General features: G+C 41.7%; 1 protein-coding gene across 4 annotated transcripts in view; it reads left to right on the forward strand.

The window, feature by feature from the left end:
- LOC121962709 (nck-associated protein 5-like) overlaps nucleotides 1-19,499 on the forward strand; it is a 190,666-nt gene that overhangs the window by 16,070 nt on the left and 155,097 nt on the right. Inside the window, exon 1 of one of the 4 annotated variants that reach the window (XM_088074808.1) lies at nucleotides 16,410-16,550. The exons of the other annotated variants lie outside the window; for them this stretch is intronic. Within the exon in view, the coding sequence (XP_087930934.1) occupies nucleotides 16,473-16,550 (78 nt within the window). The 5' untranslated portion in view covers nucleotides 16,410-16,472. Of the gene's footprint in view, nucleotides 1-16,409; nucleotides 16,551-19,499 lie in introns of those variants that run through there. 4 annotated transcript variants of the gene reach the window in all.

The following is a 19,499-nucleotide window of genomic DNA, read 5'->3' on the forward strand; positions in this document are numbered from 1 at the left end:
TTTAATTGGACACAGCGACCTGATTTACTGTGAGGGAAGTGAAACTAGGTCATATTTGTGATATGGGTTTATGATTCAACATGCGCACATTTGTCCACTCGACTATCCATGCATGCACTTTTTCTCCCTTTTTTCCTTCTTTTCGCCTCTCTTGTGCACTCATTTGACTTTCTCATTTTTGTCCTCTTTTAGCTCTCACTTTCTCTCCTCTTGCACCCTCACTCACATCTCTTTGTCTTTACCTTTTCCCCCTTTTTTGCTCTCACTTGTTCCTCCCCCAATGACTTGCTCTCACTCGGGGCAGCAGGAGCAGAAGGGTGCTGGGTTGTTTTAATAGTGGGACATGAGGAGGCCCGGAGCATTTTGGGAAAGGTCCAGCATAGATCTGGTGGCAGTGTGCAGATTTGATTCCATGGCATGAGCAGCCATGAAAAGTGCATGCTGCTTTTGTGATTGGTGAAGCAAATTTAGAGTTGAAGACGAAGTTTCAAAGTGTGTTTAAAGGGTTAATGTAATATTTTTCGACCTGGACCCTATTTTCCCATGTTTTTGTGTGTAAGTGACTATCGGGAACAATTTATTTTCAAAAAATTGGTCCAGTGTTCAGCGATAGAGCTGCAAAATTAGCTGCAGTGCAAGCACTTGGAGCATTTGTGCACCGTCAGTTTACGTCCACTTAAAGTGCCTGTTTTTGTCACTAATAGGCTCAGATTTCAATAATCTGAATCAATTAAAAAAAAGGCCATTAATTATTTAGGAATACATAGGAAACTCAGGGCCAGGTTGAAAAATACCAAACTTTCCCTTTCATATATACATGTATGTTGTTCTTGGTGTTCACAAAGGCAAGGCTATCCAAAATCAGTGTACTTGATCCTAGGATCAAAACGTTGTCCTTATTAAACTTGTGTGGCAGGAGCAGGTGTGCAGGCGTTACTTTTTTCCTCAGGAAATATCACTTCCACACACCATAAAAGACAGATTCCCCGTCGTAACATTTTATCTGAAATCATTTTATTTAATCAAAAGAAGCATTAATTCATGCTAAATCCATGACACAGACGTCATCATCACCTGACTCACTCTGTGATTTATGTACCACAGATGTTTTAAAGTTACAGTAATTTAAAGACATGCTATTTGTGTTATCACTGGTTGCTATACAGGCTTTTGTTCAGCCACTAGTCACTCAGTTTGAGGCCACTGAGTTTGTCTCTTAAATGTGGATCTTTATCCTTCCAGTGCTGATGGGGGACTTGATGTCTCTGGCCCTTGTGGCCCTGCTGGCCCTGGCACAGATAAACCTACTAAGTCCTGTAAACACTCCTTTTCCTGGGAGGATATGAGCCTCCGATACATTTATTTTTTCAGGCATCTGAGAAAACACACGAGGCCGTCTCTGACATTCCGTCAGACGCCAGGCATGTTCAGCTTTCCCCCGTGTCACCTGCAAACCAGTTTCATCCAGTCGTCTGAAATTTACAGAGACAAGTCTGCTAACGATGCACTTTACAGAACTCGGCGTATGACCTGCACAGATGACCCTACGTGATCCAGCGTTTTGACAGAGTGCTGCTCATCCCGTTTTGTCACAGGCTTGGGGTAGATTACACTCTTGTTTCACACCGAAAATGTTTGGCTTTGCTGCTTTCACAAGGCATTCCATGTGTTTCACGGCCTGTTAGGATGATGAACAAGAGAGCTTCTCCATAAACTGTCCATAAATCTCTGAAAGAGACATAAACTAACCAAAAAAAGATACAAAATTACCTCAAGGAGACACAAAATGACTACAAAGACTCGCCAAACGACACAAAATTACCTCTAATAGACACGAAAAAACAAATAGGATACAAAATAACTTAGAAGACTTACATAATCAAGTCAATGAGTTACAAAACGATCAAAAAAAGACACAAAATTACCTTTAATAGACACAAGGTTACCTCAAAGAGACACAAATAGACCAAATTTGTCAACACCAGAAAAAGACACAAAATTACTAGAAAGAGGCACAAGATCACCAAAAAAAATCCCACAAAATGACCTTGAAAAGAGAAAAAATTACACCCTAGACTTAAAAAAAAATCTTAAAGAGATGACCAAAAAAAACCCAACCCAAAATTACCTTGGGATTACCTTAAGAGACTTACAAAATTATGTCAAAGAGACTCAAGAGGACCAAAAAAGATACTAGATTTCCTCAAAGAATAACAAAATGACCAAAAAAGATGAAATGACGTCAATGAGACACAAATTGGAAAAAAACGACACAAAATGAAAAAAAAAAAAGACAAAGAATGACCTCATGGAGACACGAAGTTACTTCAAAGAGAAACTAAACAAATACAAATAATAAAGAATTACCTCACAGGGACACCAATTGTCTAAAAAAGGCATAAAATGTTCTCAAAGACACAAATTTAAATCATGGACCTGCACAGATGACCCCATGTGATCCAGCGTTTTGACAGAGTGCTGCTCATCCCGTTTTGTCACAGGCTTGGGGTAGATTACACTCATGTTTCACACAGAAAATGTTTGGCTTTGCTGCTTTCACAAGGCATTCCATGTGTTTCACGGCCTGTTAGGATGATGAACAAGAGAGATTGTCCACCGGGGACGCCCCTGACAGATTTTCACTTCACACTCGAGCACAAAGCTCGAGACAAAATACCATATGTCAGCCGAGGAGCAGGTAAAATATTTATGTCTGCTCCTCTTTGGATGGATTTCATGGCCTAGCTTCATGCAAAGCTTCTATCAATCGTGTGTGGGTAATTTGGTGAACGTAGGGCCTGAATGTCAGTCAGGACCACTACCTCACACATGCATAATGTATCGAGCGAGCATATGTTTCCTCAGTGTATGCAGGCGAGGTTTGAGGGAATTTTCCTCAGTGTGTTTGCGCCAGAGCTGCTCAAAGCTAAGTAATTAACCCTTTGAAACCTGAGCAAATTGGCTTGATTAGTTTCAGTAAAAACAAGAAGGCAAAACTAAACAAGAAATGGCCCCAAAATTAGCAAGAAATCAGTAAAAAGTCATTTGTGGGATATTTCTCTTGGTCTCAGGTTTCAGAGGTTTAAATGCTGTCAAAGGGTTAACTGTGTGTTTGTTTAAAGTGCTTGTGGTCCTGCACATTTGTAAATGAATTGGATCCTGAGTCAGCATTCCCAGCACCTTATCGATGCGTTTTATTACCGCGCTCGCCTCCTGCAGCATGATGGGTGACACCATCTAATCTGGATCAGCTTTACAGCACATACAGCCATGCTCCCGAGTAACTGGGGCAACATTTGCATTACATAACCGCCGTGTTGCTGGGTTGATTCTCTGCCTCTATTTATTTTTATCATTTGATGCTCGCCCGCCCGCGGATGAGACTCTCTTCGTCATGCAGGGACGCGCACGGTGAGCCCGATGGCCGTGGACGGTCTGTGAGCTGTTGCTAGCTGCTGCCAGCCAGCTTTAACTAGGTCACGGCAGAAGCTCTGTCAGAGGTCTATGCTATACAGTAGAGGCTATCACGGGGTCTGATGCAGCATTTCCATGGAGGGAAACATTGGAATAATCAGCACTGAGGGGGGTCATCCACAGAAGCAGGGGTAGATGCTAAAAGTTTCTGCGCTAGGGGTCATGAAGCCCCTAAATTTGGTGGTGAAAGTACTTTTTTTTGGCCCAATTGCAAACTTAGGTAAAAACAATGCAGCAAAGGAAATTTAATGCACACTGCCCTCCTTAACTGTGACACCTCAATAAATGCAAATATATTAACAGAATAAAAACAAAATAAAACTGAAAAAGCAGCAGAAAACCTACAGTACATATTTCCATATGTTTTGTTGCTGTTTCGTTTTTTCATAGTCTGCCTCTTGTGCTTCTGGTTCTTCTGTAAGATTCACGTGAGCAGTTTAACTGTTTCAAGGAAATTAGTAAAAGTACAAGAAGATTCTCGAAAAAATTGTAAAATAAAAAAAGGGAAAGAAAATAAAGAGTAAAATAACAACTAAACAAAAAAGAAACAAGGCACAGAAGACCTGGAAAAACATGCTTAAATTGTTATAATTCTGTAATGGTTTTAAGTATGTTATTAAGGTGATTATAGATATAGATTTTTCCCTACTGTTTTCTATTTTCCCTAGACATTTTTTTTTTAGGTTTTTTAAAAGTAATTTTCTAAAAATTACTAATTTCTTGCAATTTGTGGAACATTTCTTACCAAGTTGCTCATGTAGACCACAGGGGGCAACCTAAGGGGAATATTTGTGGACCACGGAGTTGGTCTACGTGCCATTTTTTTGTATTAGCAGTTATCAAATAATAACAAAGACTAAAGTTAATTGCCGTGTTTTGACATTTTATGGATGCTTGACGTGAAAATGATTCTGTTGTATTTTCCGTGCTCTCAAACTCCCGCCACAATTTCTCACAAATGCTCGGTTGCACCTTTAACAGATTTGAGAGGGAAGCGAGATAGCTCATATTAAAACTACTTTTATTGTCCACTCAAAAAAAAAAAAACAACAGCAGCTTGTTAATCTAATTTTTTTACCACTTGCCCAGTTAGGCAAGTTAGTTGCTAGATTTACCAGCTTGGCATTTTACTTGCTCTGCGCAATTAGGCAATAAAATAATTTCTCTTATTTAACTGAAAATGCATTTACATGTAAGAAGCATCTCTGTGTGCGCACTTTAATTGGCAGGAATGTGGAGAGAAGAACGTACATGAAGCTCTGCCCATTTTTACACCTATATGCAGGCAGCCCGACTGTAAGATTTGGATTTTTGGAAAGTTGGCAAAAAACAGACATCCTTAGTCCAACCCGAGATGAAAGACCCCTCTAAACTGGCTAAATGGATGTGATGAGTGTCATGTCACATTCTCAGACAACACTGGATGCTTATCTTTTCCAAAAATCCTCTCTCATTACCCTCTTGTCCTCTTGGCTTTGTCTTGGTTCGTCTGGAGCAAACGCTCTTTTCCCTCCAACAAAAGAGCCGCATGAGTTCTGTCTAAGATTTGCAGTCTTTCCTCAATCTGTGAAGTAATACTCATCAACCCGAGGATGCCTAAACTGCTGAATGCACATCCTTGTTTTCTCTTCCACACCCTTATCCCCGCCGACATTTATAATGTGTGCAGCCGTGCAATCATGCTCAGAGATAATTGATAACAAAAGGCCAAATTGAAAACTCTCTGCAGGGGAGGGTTAATAATCAAGTGCTCTACATTACTGATTAAACGCTTGCTGCATAGTTGTGAGTTGTATTGAATAAACAGCATGTGGTAGTGCTTTCCTGTTTATCTCCAAAGCGTTTTGGGTTTAGCTAAATCCCCCTGGCTTTTGTCGGGCCTCCTCCTCGTATAAAGTCTTTTACGTGCTGATTCGCTGCCATGCTGTTATATCAGGCTACAACTTGTTTCACTGGCCCAGTTGCCACCGGCAAAACTATAAAATTGTCCCAGAAACAAGCTCCACAACAGACAAATTAGTTTGGTTTATGCTAAATTTAAGTGCAAATGAATTAGATGGTAAGCCAGCATGGAGTCCTCTTGGCAGGTCTGGATTTCCTCCTTCTTCTCCCCCCGCAGCCCATTACAGCTGGTTGTTACGATGCAGAATGGAGACATAAAACTTAGCAGGGGAGCGGGCTCTGTAGCTGGATGGGAAGAAATGCTCAGTCTAATCTGATTGGCTGCCACATCGTCAGGCAGACAAACGGCGAGGTTTGATATTATTACTGAGCAGCTCAAACTAATTGAGTGTAATTATACAGTAGAAATCCACCGACAATGCCGTCCTCTGCAAGGGCCCTGTTCTCACGCCATGTGTGTTACAGGATGCCAAGCTCAGGGGACGAGAGCTCACTCAGTGTGTCAGCTTGATTCTTGAGTAACTGGTGTAAAGTGCGGCTCTGAGGCCGAGGCGGATCGGACAATTTGGATGGGAGCTGGTTACATAAAGAGCTTTAGACTCTTCTTGGAGCAGCTAGAGAGCTCAGTTGCTCACATGGTGTACTTCAAGAGGACACAAAATGACCAAAAAGACGTTACAGTACCTCAGATTGACACAAAAATACCTAATACAGAGATGTGAAACTACCAAAAGACACAAAATTATCTCAAAGAGACTCAAAAAAACCAATAAAGACTCAAAATTTCCTCAGAGACACAAAATCAACTGAAAAAGACACAAAAATGGTCAAAGAAGGACACAAAATGACCTTAAAGAGATCAAAAGCAAAAGACACACGAAAAAAGAAACATTACAGACAAAATTAACTCAAAGAGACACATAATCAACCAAAAAAGACACAAAATGATCTTGAAGAGATGCAAAAGCACCTCAGACACAAAAGCAACCTGAGAGGCAAAAATGCCCTAAAAAAAACCGTCAGACAAAAAACGACCAAAGATGACACAAAATTACCTCAGAGACTCACAATATTGACCAAAAAAGAAACAAAACTTCCAAAGAAAGATACAGAATACCCTATAAAAGACACAAAGTGTCCCCAAAGAGACACAAAAACAACCAAAAAAGACAAAATCAAATCAGAGAGATAAAAAAAAGAAAAAGACACAAGAAATGTCAAAGAGACACAAAGCAGCCAGAGCGCTCAGTCTCTCACACTTCATCTTGAGTGTTTAAATCAAGTTTCTCAGCAGGGGTGTACCAGCTTCTGGCCGGGCTCTGACAGCTCCCTCAGTGTGCAGGTGACATACCACACATACCTGGGCTCACCGCGTGGGTAGCCACGGGGCCCGCAGGGTGTGGGAACCCGGCAAACTCTGGGCCACTCTGGGTTTTTCTCTCCCCTTGTCTCATGGGAACTCTCTCATGAGCCCGTCGAGGAGTGATTACAGCGTTGGCTTTTCCCTAGACTCCAGTCTGAAACCAAACGGCTTCCCCCATGTCCAACCACACGCTGTGGATAACACTAAGCGGCCTCCATCCGCTTGTAAAATTGGTTTAATAATTGTCGAGGCTGTTTTGATATGAGCCATTCGTCTGTTTTTCCAGCCTCCACGTAATGAGATTTGGCAGTCCCCAGTTAATACCTAGCCTGTGTTTTTATTGGGGCAATTAAATCATATTTTATGGATCTCGGCATCACATGTAGCAGAATTAAATGCCTCTTTAGTTTTCTTGATCGCAACATTTTCCCCAAAAGAAGGTGAAGAAGTACAATCACTTGAACATGTCAGAAACTTCGTGCACTGGTATCTGCAGAGATGTGCCCATAGATGTGGGCATCATGGGCACAGGCCTAGGAGCCCCAAGTATTAGATGACCCCCTGACCTTCACCTATGAGATGAACTCACTCAAATTAACATGTACCGCCCAGGCAGAGACTCAAAGTGGCCACAAACAGACTCAAAAAGTCCACAAAGAGATGCAAAGAAAGTGTAAAGAGACACAAAATAACTACAATAACGGGCAAAAAATCACCACAGAGACACAGCATGTCCAAAAATAGACAAAAAATGCCTCTAATAGACTCGAAAATACCGAAAAAGCGACAGGATTATCTCAAAATTATGTCAAATAGACAAAAATTCATAGAGAAACAAAACAAATTAAAAGTGTACAAAATGACCTAAAAAATGCACAACATAATCTCAAATAGATACAAAATGACCAGTAAAAGATTCAGAATTCCCTTAAAGACCCACAAAATTACCTCAAAGATACACTTATGGAACAAAAATGTTGCAAAATGATTCCAAAGATAAATGAAAGGCCCAAAAAAGACACATTACTTTAAAGAGAAACAAAGGGGACACAAAATTACCTGAACGAGACACCAAACAGACCAAAAAAAAACCCCCTCAAATTTCCTCAGAGACCAAAACAAACAAACAAAAAAAAACTGAAAAAGACATCCAAAAGAGACACAAAATGACTTTAAACAGCCACTAAATGACCAAAAAAGACACAAGTTTAGCTCGGAGAGACACAAAATGACTTCAAAGAGAAACAAAACAAATAAAAAAATGTACAAAATGACCTAACAGGGAGACAAAATGCCCAAAAAAGGCACAACATAATCTCAAATAAACACAAAATGACCTCAAAGAGACGCAAACAACAAGAAGAAAGAGACAAAACCACCACTAACTCTGTGTGTCTTGCTCCTATGTAGCAGAGGTGGTGGGGCCTTTTGCATATCTGTGCCCAGGGGCTCACTGTCACACAGTACGCCCCTGAGTGAGTACAGCAAAGCATCACCACACTGTGCTTTGGGTGACACTGAGGCCAAACAGAGCAGCTGACCTGCTTCCTCTCAGCTTAGCATGTGAACATTTTCTGTGCCTGCCAATGACTAACTGATGTGTGCTAACGTGTGCTGAAGTCTCTGACCCGTGTCACACGTTGCGTGTATGTTTCATGCCTCGGCAATGATGATGCATGAATTGCACGCTTGCCTGCTGAACAGGTTAATGCTGTTATCTTCGAGGGTTTATCGCTCGCCGCTAAATCAAAGACACTTTAATAGTCGGTTGGGGAATAAAAGAGGAAGCTTTTGGGTCTGATCCAAACACAGTGAGGAGGCTTTTACTTTGAGTTTCTGTGTGTCGCCTCTCGCTCAGGGCTTTGTGCCAGCTCTTATAATTGGACGTCCATTTTCCCCGCGTCCAATGAAACCGTCCTTTGTGCCCTTTGAGTCGTGGGGCCGATTGCGGTCTCTCGTCCCAATCGTGATGGAGATCAAAGCTGAAGCCGTTACCGCGTGCAGTCCGAGTCACATGCGTTATTCTCCAAACATTAGCGCTTACGTTCACCCTGAGGTTTCCCTCAATAGAGCGGCGCGCCGGGGACACAGAGGGTTTCTGAGAGGACTGAAGTCTGCAGGGACAAAAAGAAGACAAGTCCTCTTTATCTGTTATCTCCTGACAGATCAAACAACCACTCAGTGTGTCTGCAGATTTACTCAAGTGGAAGTTTATCAAGATAAGAGAGTCACGCAGTTAAAGAGTAAATGTGTCGTGAAGGTGAAAACAGGAACTGGTTATATTTCACTTAAAATAAGACTTTGATGACATCACATGAAAAAGTGTGATCAGATCAGACGCCCCGAAGAAGTTATGTAATTACGGTTCTTGTGACTCTAATTCATAATCATGCATTCGTCCTTAATTTAAATTCCAAAAAACAGCAATTGCATTCATTTGTAGCTATAAATCAGGTTTGGTTTTATATCTAGAAATCAAAGTCTCTTCAGGTCAAGTTTTTCACGCAATTATGCAAAATAGAGAGTTGCACATTGGTCATTTTAGGGCTGCTGAGGTGATATTTGTGCCAATAGTGTACGGTTCGGGATGTAACACACACAGAAAGCTTTCTTGCTGATAAATACTGTGAAATATTATGCTATTGAGTATATTTTCCATTTTCTTACATTAGAATAAAATTAAAAACAATACGTTCACTCAAAATTAAATTATTTAGACTGTTTAACCTTTTGAAATCTGGGCAAATTAGCTTAAAAAAAAAAAAAGTAATCATTTACTGCCTCTATTATATGGGAGCTGGTCTCGTCCTCTGATCGGAAGGAAAGGAGCTCCTCTTTTCTCTTTTTCCCAATCTGGTGGCGGCGCAATTTTCCTGCTTTGAAGAGGCAGTAGAAAAGGGGCCATCTCACACATAGCATGTACATGTCATCTTGGTTTTATTAATATGGTCATAGATTATTAAAACCAGGCAACAAAAATAAAAAAATTAACAAACCTTGAAAGAAAACTGTATATTTTTGCAGTTAATTCACAAATCAAGCTGGCAAAGTGTGTAAAAATAACACATCTCTCCCATTTAAAACCCACAGTGTTATTTTTCGGGTTCACTGTGTTGAAATAGCGGCTTGTCTGAGCAGAGAAACTTGAAACCTGATCCAAACCCAGCAGTCAGCAGAGCTTATCTCGGGGTGTTAACCCTGTCCACCTGGCGTGGACGCTTCGTCTCCGGGGATGTTTGTTTATCGCATGCAGATGAGGCACCATCTTTGGATCCAACGTTGGCACTGCAGGTTTGGGTTTGAAGCGGGCAAAACTGGCAGAGGGGCGGCTAACAGGATTGGACGTGCAGATTAAGACCCCGGTGTGGTAGACGGAGGAGGGGCTGCATCTGTCAGCAGCGCGGGGAAGCCCACCTCCTCACCTTGCAGCTGGGGCGGACAGGCTCCCTCTGTGGCGTCCTGGCAGATCGGGTGTGGGTGTGAGAGGCAGAAGGTGGTGCGGTGGCGCGTCCTGTCTATTCTTCGGCACAGTGGTCGTCCTGTGATCACATCCTACTCATCAGGCGCAGAGCCAGACCCTCAGCTGGGACCTGACAGAGCTCTTTGATGCTCCGTTTTCTGAGTCCATGGTGAAGAAAGTGAAGTCCAGGGTTGCTGTTTGTCTATAAATCAGGGTTCATATGGTTATGAAAAACTTGTCAAGGAATTTGAAAATAGCAATTTTCAGGCCTGGAAAAGTTTTGGAAAACTAAATATACCCTGAAAGTTTTGGAAAAGTCATGGAATTTGGTTTTACAAACATTGTGTGTTCAAGGAATGTGTGAAATTTGACAGTCCAATGATAATTTCTGTTTTGACAGTTTCAGGCTGTGATAAATAGTGTTATTTTTATGCCAAAGCATTTTTCCTTAAACAAACAAACAAACTCACAAAAAAATCACCAAAAATTAAAAAAAGCCAAAATTATATTTTAAAAAAAGAAAAAGAAAAACAGCCTTTTTTTCTTTAAAAATCTCTTTCCACGACACACCTTCAATGTTGTGCCTTTTTTAGAATAAAAAAAAAGAAATACAAATTGTCAAAATAATTTATTTTTTCTCTTACAAGTAAAAAAATATAAAAAAAATATTGCCCATATTTTTAAAGAAAGCAGTCCTTAATAGGTGGTAAAATAAATAAAAAATACCTTTGTCTCCTGTCGAAAAAAAAAATTGACATGCCTCTCCCTTTTTGTTTTATAGTAATGAAAAAGAACTGATAAAGAGTGTCAATGGTCAATTCAGAGAATGTATGGTCTTTAATGTTTGCCTCAAAATCATGGAAAGGTCGTAGAAATGTATTGGTAAAAATGTGTATGAACTCGAGTAAGTGCCTCCGAGGGTTTTTAAAGCGGCGACACACATCCTGAATGTTGTGCTGCTGGAAAACAATGGATTACACGACCACGTCCACAAACAAACAGAGAATTATCACCCGTTTTTGCAGTTCTACGTCATGTTTCAGAGTCTTCCCAGGACTCTGTGTGGGTTGGTGGTCTGGGAAGTGCCACAGCGATCCTCTATACCCAGTCCGGGGAAATATTTACATGTTTCCGCATTAGCTGCGACCGCTGAGTAAATACATACAGAAACCACTTAAAATCTAGCATGTGATATATGGCTCCACATAAGTGCTCAAGGCCTCAGTTGTTTGTTTTGATACGAGTTGATTGATGACGACTGAGCGTGTGTTTGTGTGCCAACATGTGCATGAATACGCTTACCAGCATTTCTGCATGCAATTAATGCCTGCCATACACTGGAAGACTTTGAAAAGATGTTTCAAAGAGCCTCTCACATCTAAAGACAATCTTTTAGTCACACACTATAACATTTTGCCCAGACTGGGATCTTTTAGGGTCATAATTTAGACCAAAACTAGATCCTTTTAGAGATTATTTTCCATCCTACTCCTGCTGGAAAGTATTACACTCCATTTAAGAAAAACAAAATTAAAAAAAATCCTTATGCGTCTGCAAAAACATATAACTCAAGAAACATAAGATAAAAGACGTAATATGCCGAGTATGTATGTATGTACAAGCGCTTATTTTAGTGAGAAATCTCCATATTTAAATGGTTCGTCTCTCATTCCAGACCTTTCTCATTCAGAAGTCTTCAAACATCGCTGCTTTGTCAGTGATTTTGGTGTGATATTGATGGAGTACGATACGCTGCTGGATGGCGTCAGATTGAAACGCTGCCGGTAACGATGTATTATAAGGAGCTGGATGGTCCCTATAGGGCTCGAGGTGCGGTGGACGAATCCAACAATCTCCAGACTTTCAGCAGACAGCCCGTTGTTCACTTCCCACGCGCCAAAACATAATGTTTTTTCCAAAATCAGAATCCGGTGTTATTGCCAAGTACATTTACATATACAAGGAATTTGTGTTGATGTTTTGGTGCAAAACAATTAACATAAAGGAAGAATAAAAAATATTGAATTTAGATAGTATAAGAGAAGCAATTTGAAAATATAAAGTGAAAAAACAGAAAATAAAGAACATGAAATGTATGCACAAAAGGTGCAATGGTGGAAGTACAGATGTGCAGAAGTTGGTTTTACAGTGCAGATATCGACAGTCTAAACCTCACCTTGTGCCTCTGTTGCCTAAACCTGTCCATGTGCTTTTGTTAACATCGTGGCATACTGGGGAATCAACAGCTGACACAGGAGGATACCTAGAGCTTAATATGTAGACGCGAAAGAGGACAAAGCGGCGATATGTGACTGTGCAAATGTAATATTTGTACGCAAATACAGTTTATCTTTACTAAATATACTGATGACGAATTGAAGAAATTCTGTCAACATATGACGCCTTTTATCGTGTTTCTACAGTTATGTGTTATTTGAACACGTAAGGGAATGTCAAAATGTCTTATTTCTTAAAGAGGGTTTGGTGTGATATTTCCCAGCAGGAGCAGGATGCAAAATAACCTCAAAAGGGATCTAATTGGAGTCTTAACAGTAATGCTGCGAGATCCCGCACCTTTGTAAAATCTTTAAGTGTGTCTTTAGTCTAATCGTTTTAAAAGGCGTTTTATGTTTTATCTTTATGTGACTCTTAAACGGGGTTATTACCACACATGTTTATCCCTGAGGACACTGGGACTCTTTATGGTTGCAAAATAGATGCCTTCCAGCACAATCATCTCAACCAGTGGAGGCTATACTGGTCGGGCTGGTATGGCGAGTTCCTACCAGGTGTTCACACAGAGGAGTGGTGCTTCCTCGCACCTGGTGACCTCGTTGTTTTTAAAGGGTTAGGGGTTAAAGGGGGTCGGTTTTATTTTTGCTCAGCACATTCTTACCGACATTGACGCAACTGCTTTGGAATTTCGGCACCTTGTAATTTGCAAATAGTTTCTAACTTGACAAATGACAGAAATTATTTCGTTATTTCTGCCTCAGGTTTCTCGACCGCTCCAAACCACAATGATTGCCCTTAATTTGTTAAATTATATTTGTGTGATTTCACCATTAATCTAATTGAGGCTTTGACAAATGGACCGTCTCATTTGCTAAAGATGCATTTCCAAAATAGTCAGTGATTCCAGAACAGATTCAATTTTCTGGCCAAAATCATTATATGAGTATTAGTGTCATGATGCCTTCGCGCTGATAAATGAAGCGTCCATAAATCACCAAAGGATGCATTATTAAAACCGTTCTTATATAGACATGGCTGCTCATTCAGAGCGCTCATTATGTCTTCTGCATAGACTGGTTGACTGCCGTTATAAATGGTTTATACTGGTCTGATACACTTATGACTGGTGGCATTAGCGTCAATCGAATTGGTCATCTTTAAACCAGAAAACACAAAAGACATTTGGCAGAAAACAATTAGTCACTTACAAGAATGTTTTTCAGGGCAGGGCGTTGATTTTTACACCTGCATCACACAACCTGGCCTCCACGAAGCGTCATAAATTCCTCAGCGCGGCTCGCCCAGGCGCCTGCTGAATGACGAGTTAGTAATCTGTGTTTGAGCAGGAGCACCACCTGTCATTCAGCAGCCATCAATCACAGTGATAGCCACAGGGCACAGGCTCAATTCTCCACGGGGAAAAACACAGCTCATGTAGGTCAGCGGGAGCAGAGGATTCATATTCAAGGTCTGCGAGATGGAGATGTGTTACCTGGTGGAAATGGCACTGAGACATCTTTTTTGATCATACAGTGAGCAAATGAACTCTAGAGGATGGGGTGAGAAAAAGCTAAAAGCAACAACAACATTCAGGGAGCCTATCGAGTCCTGAGCAAGCCAACAGGAAATGCTTTCGCTCTGAAAATAGTGTGGAGGTGCACGAAGCTTTGCCAAAATAGAGACGTGGCGAAGGGCTTTTCAAATAAATGACACATCACTTGTTCGCTGACATACCGGGTAGGTAAGGACATCATCTTTGGGAAACACTGAACCAACCGGATTGCTCTCACTTTCACAACATGTCCAGTAAGGACGAGGTGAAAGGACCAGGACACACTCGGCCCTCGGTGAGCATCGGTCACCTTACTTTTGGCTATTTGTCCCAATCGGTGGCACTAGTCTGCAGTTGTTGGTTGTTTTTCAGCCAATTTAGCCAATTTAGCAATTTAGTTAATGAGTGGTGGAGCCTGTTGGTGATAAAAAATCATTTTGATTGGCAGTTTAGTTCAGTGCACGAGAAGATAAACGAGCGTGGGATCAAAATGAACTTGTTCTATTAGGTTTGGTTATTTCATTTTTATCAAGCTCTTTAGCAGAAACAGTTTGTAGTTGTTTGTGTTATTGTTTGTATGTGCACAGTAAATATGACTTAATATAATTTCTCTCCATGTCTTGAATCTGTCCTGTCACTCTTCTGGTTTCCCTTTTTGTATGACAAATACAAATGACCGCTACCTGCTGGTATGGAGAGATATTACCTCTCTAAAGCCCAAAAATCAGGCCGTACCCTTTAAACCCAAACCCAGGCCATAGAACTGCACCGTTTCTGTTGTCCGATCCAAGCCCCTGGTGATTTTCCTCCTTTGCTAGTTGTTTCTTGCGTTTTTGGTGACCAGAAAGGTATGCTTGTTCCATTGTGCTGACAGTTACACTTGTAATTGTATGTATACAAGTACACGGAGCGACCTGACTCTTTTACTAACAGTATGCAGTTGTAATATGGTAGCGAGGCACCGCTGAAGGTTTTTCGAGGCAGTGGCGGTTCACTGTGTAGTGCCTCTATGGGTTTAAAATTTTGCCAGTATGAGTGGCCATTGGGGTGTCTTTTCCAGAAATGTTTTAGATCCCTAAACGATTTACTGTTTTGCCTCTCCTGATGGTGCGCCACTGCACGAGCCTGGCGGCAGTTTTGGGCCTGCATGTTACACACATCTCTCACAGAGCCACCTTGCAGCCCCTCTCTCACTGTTTCTTTCTCTTTTTCTCTCATTTTCCATCTCTCTTGCACGCTCTGTGGCTGTCCCCCACTTCTTCACAATATTGCTCCGTATTTCCATCACTCTCCCCCTTTCTTGCTCTTTCTGTCTTGATTCAGTCCAGCGCGACTCTTGCTATTTACATGCGAAAACTGGCACTTAATAAAAACAACAAAGGGTGGTAAATTGACAACCCAATTCAAAACTCGTGAAAATATTAAATTATAGCAGTTTCGGCCCAGTTGAACTTGGGCGGAGAATCAAAGCTCCAACCCTTTCACACCGGCGCAGAATGTACGTGTTAGTTTTCCGTTGGCCGTCGTCTTTGCGGTGTCTTCAAGAGCATCTTTTTGGGTGACATGAGGCAACACAACAATCAGCCTCGGTCACCACTAGTTCTTTGAGGACGGTTTGGTGTGTTGGGGCCTGAAGTGGCTCGTAGTGCGTAGACTGCAGATAAAATAGCTCTAACTGCTTTGTGTCTTGTCAAAGTGTCATCCAGTGAGTCCGTACTTTTCATCATAAGTCCCTGGATAAATGCACAAGAGACAAGATCTGCCCTCCCACTGTTATCCCCCATTGAGCCACATGTCTTCCCAGTGAAAAGTGAATTGACCAGTACAAAGTAGCTGGATCAAGCTCCTCTCTTTTCCTGCCAGAGCTCACGAGTCATACAGCATATTTGATGTCAAACAGTGAGACGGGGGGAAAATACCCCCGAGGCAAATGTCAAGGAGCCCTTTCATTGGCTGTTTGATACTCCTGTCGCTCTGCCAGTCAGCTGCATGAACACACACACACACTTTTTTCTCACTTTTTCGCTGCCAAGTCTGTCTTTACGTTGCCTCAGAGTGTAGTGTTCGAGAAGCAGCCAGTGTGCAGAAGCCACATCATGCCTGAGTGTGAGTTTTGGACGGAGTCTCAGAAAGAGGAGAAACACTCCGAATTAGACCCCTCTCTTGACATGTGTTAATGTTTTATGTCTTTACATGCGTGCACACACAAAAACACACACTCTCCTGGGCAGCAGACCACTGTCGGTCTTGCCCAGGTGATTTAATCCGACCCGACTTGCTGGTTAAATATTGACAAGAGCTGATGTGGCCTCGCTGAGGAGAGATTCAGACGCTGCTTTTCGCTGCCAAGGCTGCACGACTGCGTGCTGCATCATCATTCCAGCACACATACACACCGCTGAATGCACACATACACACAGCGGCAGGCAGCAGCTGAGACTCAGTTAGGGCAGAAGTGGGGAACGAGGCGGAAGAAGAGGAGCAGGATGAGCCAGTTTGCGGACCACGGCGTTGTGTCGGTGTGCGGGAGGATCCGAAACGTCCCCCTGCTAGAGCTGCTGGCGGTGAGTTCTCGATCCATACGCTTCTCCCTCCGGTCCCTCCATCCCTCCAAGCTATCCGTCCGTCTAGGAGGTATCTGGGGCAGGAGGCAGGCTGTCTGGAAGTGGAAGTAGGTCTGACTGGGGTGATAATCAGGCTAACATCCTGCCCTGCGGTCCGCCCAAATTCACAGCCACCTACATCGCTGGGGTGGCCCAGACAGGAGGCAGGAATAGCCCGGGGTGAGAGATGCAGGGCAGCAGGAAAGGCAAAGTTCAAATTTATCAGGAGGAACTTTTGGTGAGTGAATGCTGTATTTGCTGGGCTTAAATGAATAGGTGACAATTTTGATTGATTTATTGTTGAAGTCAAAGCAAAATGGACAAGCACTTACTGCTTCCAACTTCTAAAATGTGAGAATTTGCCCCTTTGCTTCTCTTTAAATGAAATGTTTTCAATTTTAAGTATTGGTTGGACATTTGGTACATTTCACAGCTAAAATGATTCATTTATTTTAAAAAACAACAAAAAACCAAACATCTATAGATTAGTTTTTCTTGGATTGCGTGGTGTGTACATGCAGTATTTACACTTTGTTTTGTATTTTTGTGTGTTTGTTGTCCTAAAAACAAATAGTGGATGATTTTTGATTGATTTAATGGCAACGTCAAGGAAAAAAAAAGACAAAAAAGTTCATGTTTTGCCATTCCATAGACAAAATGATTCACTGATTTATTCAAAAACAAATTTGGTGCACACAAAACGAGTAATGGATGATCAAAAAACACTTAAAAGGACTCATTCGTCGGAAAGGTGATAATTATTCTGAGCTTTTTTGCTTTGCGGTCCAACACAGTGTGTCTTCTCTTGTCAAGTGTACAGGAATGCAGAAATCCTTGACTGTGTGCGGAGCATCTCGCCACGTTCCATATGTAGGTCACTCGTCGACAAGCCAGTATGACTACCACTAATTATATGCAAGAATCGAGCTTGTTTCACGTTTTCCGATACATCTCCAGAATCTGGGGACCCGCCTGCTGTCTGCGCATGTGGTTGAGCTGGATTGTGACATTTGACAGTTTATTACAAGGTCGCCTAATGAGCAGTTTGTGTGTGTGTGTTATGTGTGTGTAGACTGGAGGGGGGAGAAGCCGGCATTTGAATGTGTAGCAACAGCCAGATCTAAAAATATCACCTAGGTTTGAGGGTGTTTTTAAGAGCTTTGGCTCTTGACTTTTATTTCAGTTTTTTTGCCTTCATGCTGGCGATTGTTGTGATCAGAGGCATTATGTTTTCGGGTTGTCCGTTTGTCTACCTCATTCTGGTGAACACAATGTTTCAAAAATGCTGTGAGGGAATTTCTTCAAATTTGGCACAAATGTCCAGTTGGACTGAAGTATGAACTGATGAGAATTTTGAGGTCAAAGGTCAAAAGTCAAAGTCACTGTGACCATTTGTTATTTGTCTAATTCTCGTGAATGTGATATCTCAAGAATATTTTGAGGGAGTTTCCTAAAAGTAGGCACAAATGTCTACTTGGACTGAACAATAACTTATAGTTTGGTGGTCAAAGGTCAAGGTCACTGTGACATTGCATCTGTCTCATCTATATGAACGCAATATAATAAGAACACGTTGAGGGAGTTTCCTCAGATTTGGCACAAACGTCCACTTCATTTGAATTTGACAGTTGTAGGTCAAAGGTCACGGTGATCTCACAAAGCATGTTTTTGGCCATAAAGAATTTATATGCTGATTATGACAAAATTTAACAATAATATCTAATAAAATAAAAATTGTGATGTGAATTGTGACATTTTATATCCATAAAGTCAAAGGTCAACTTTAGTGCGAAGTCTTAATGTTCTGCAAAAACACTTTTCTGTCCATTATGAAACACGACATTTCAGAAATAGAAGCGGAGACAACTGGTGAGATACTGAATTGGTGACACTTATCTTGGGGGTAACTTGTTTTTATATTTTATATTTGGGATCTTACGTGCTTCGAAAAAGTGATTTGTGTGCTTCTGGAGACATGGCAAGATAAAAAACAAAAGAAAATGGATTATTTCTGTCTCCGTCCGTCTTTCCCTCCACTTCTGAATTATTGAGCCAGAGGTGTTTTGTGGAAATCCAGGGGTTCTTAGCCTCTGCCACCGCATGGACGCAATTATGCAGACAAATGTCTCCGCCGAGCTCCGAGGCTCCATATATCCTTTATCTAATTACATTAACAGGAGCTGGATAGTGACTAATGGCTCGTGGAGGAGAGGAGGAGGAGGAGGAGGGGACACGACGAGGAGCTGGAGAGGCCCGGGATGCATGATTGCATTTTTCCATCTTATTTCACTCTCTTGCTTCTCCTCGTGCCCAGATCGCTCCCTGTGCTCCGTTTAGAAATCCCCCCCAACAACCCCAAACCTACACACACACACACACACACACACACACACACACACACACACACACACACACACACACACACACACACACACACACACACACACACACACTGACCCACTGAGCCTTTTTCCAGCCTGAAAGACTTAAGCAGCAAAAAATACTTAAAGAAAGATTTCTTTCTGTCGTTCTTTTTGGCTGGAATGCATTGTGGCATGGATGTTGGCATTACGGCTGATGTTCTACACTGTCCATCACATTTCGGCATTGCATGAGGCAGCACTCAAAGCCTCAAACAAAATAAAGCTTTGTCAGGGCCACAAGAGGCTGTTAACATTGCTTTTACAGTGAATTGAATAAAAGTGCACCGAGGCTGCGAGCGTGGCGTGCAAACCACCTTGAAGGTCCAGGAGTGCTTTTTCTTTTGCCTGTGCTGCCAAAAAAAAAAATCAACCAAAAATGCCTTATCAACCTGCCCGTGGCAAAATGCACCACTCCTCATGGCTGAGTCATCCGTTTTAGTCATCGCAAAGCAAATCTCTTTTCAGGAGGAGCATAGTGTTTTGCATG

Source organism: Plectropomus leopardus, chromosome 24 (genome assembly GCF_026936395.1).
Source record: "Plectropomus leopardus strain MGB_pleo_1.0 chromosome 24, ASM2693639v1, whole genome shotgun sequence".
Taxonomy (NCBI): domain Eukaryota; kingdom Metazoa; phylum Chordata; class Actinopteri; order Perciformes; family Serranidae; genus Plectropomus; species Plectropomus leopardus.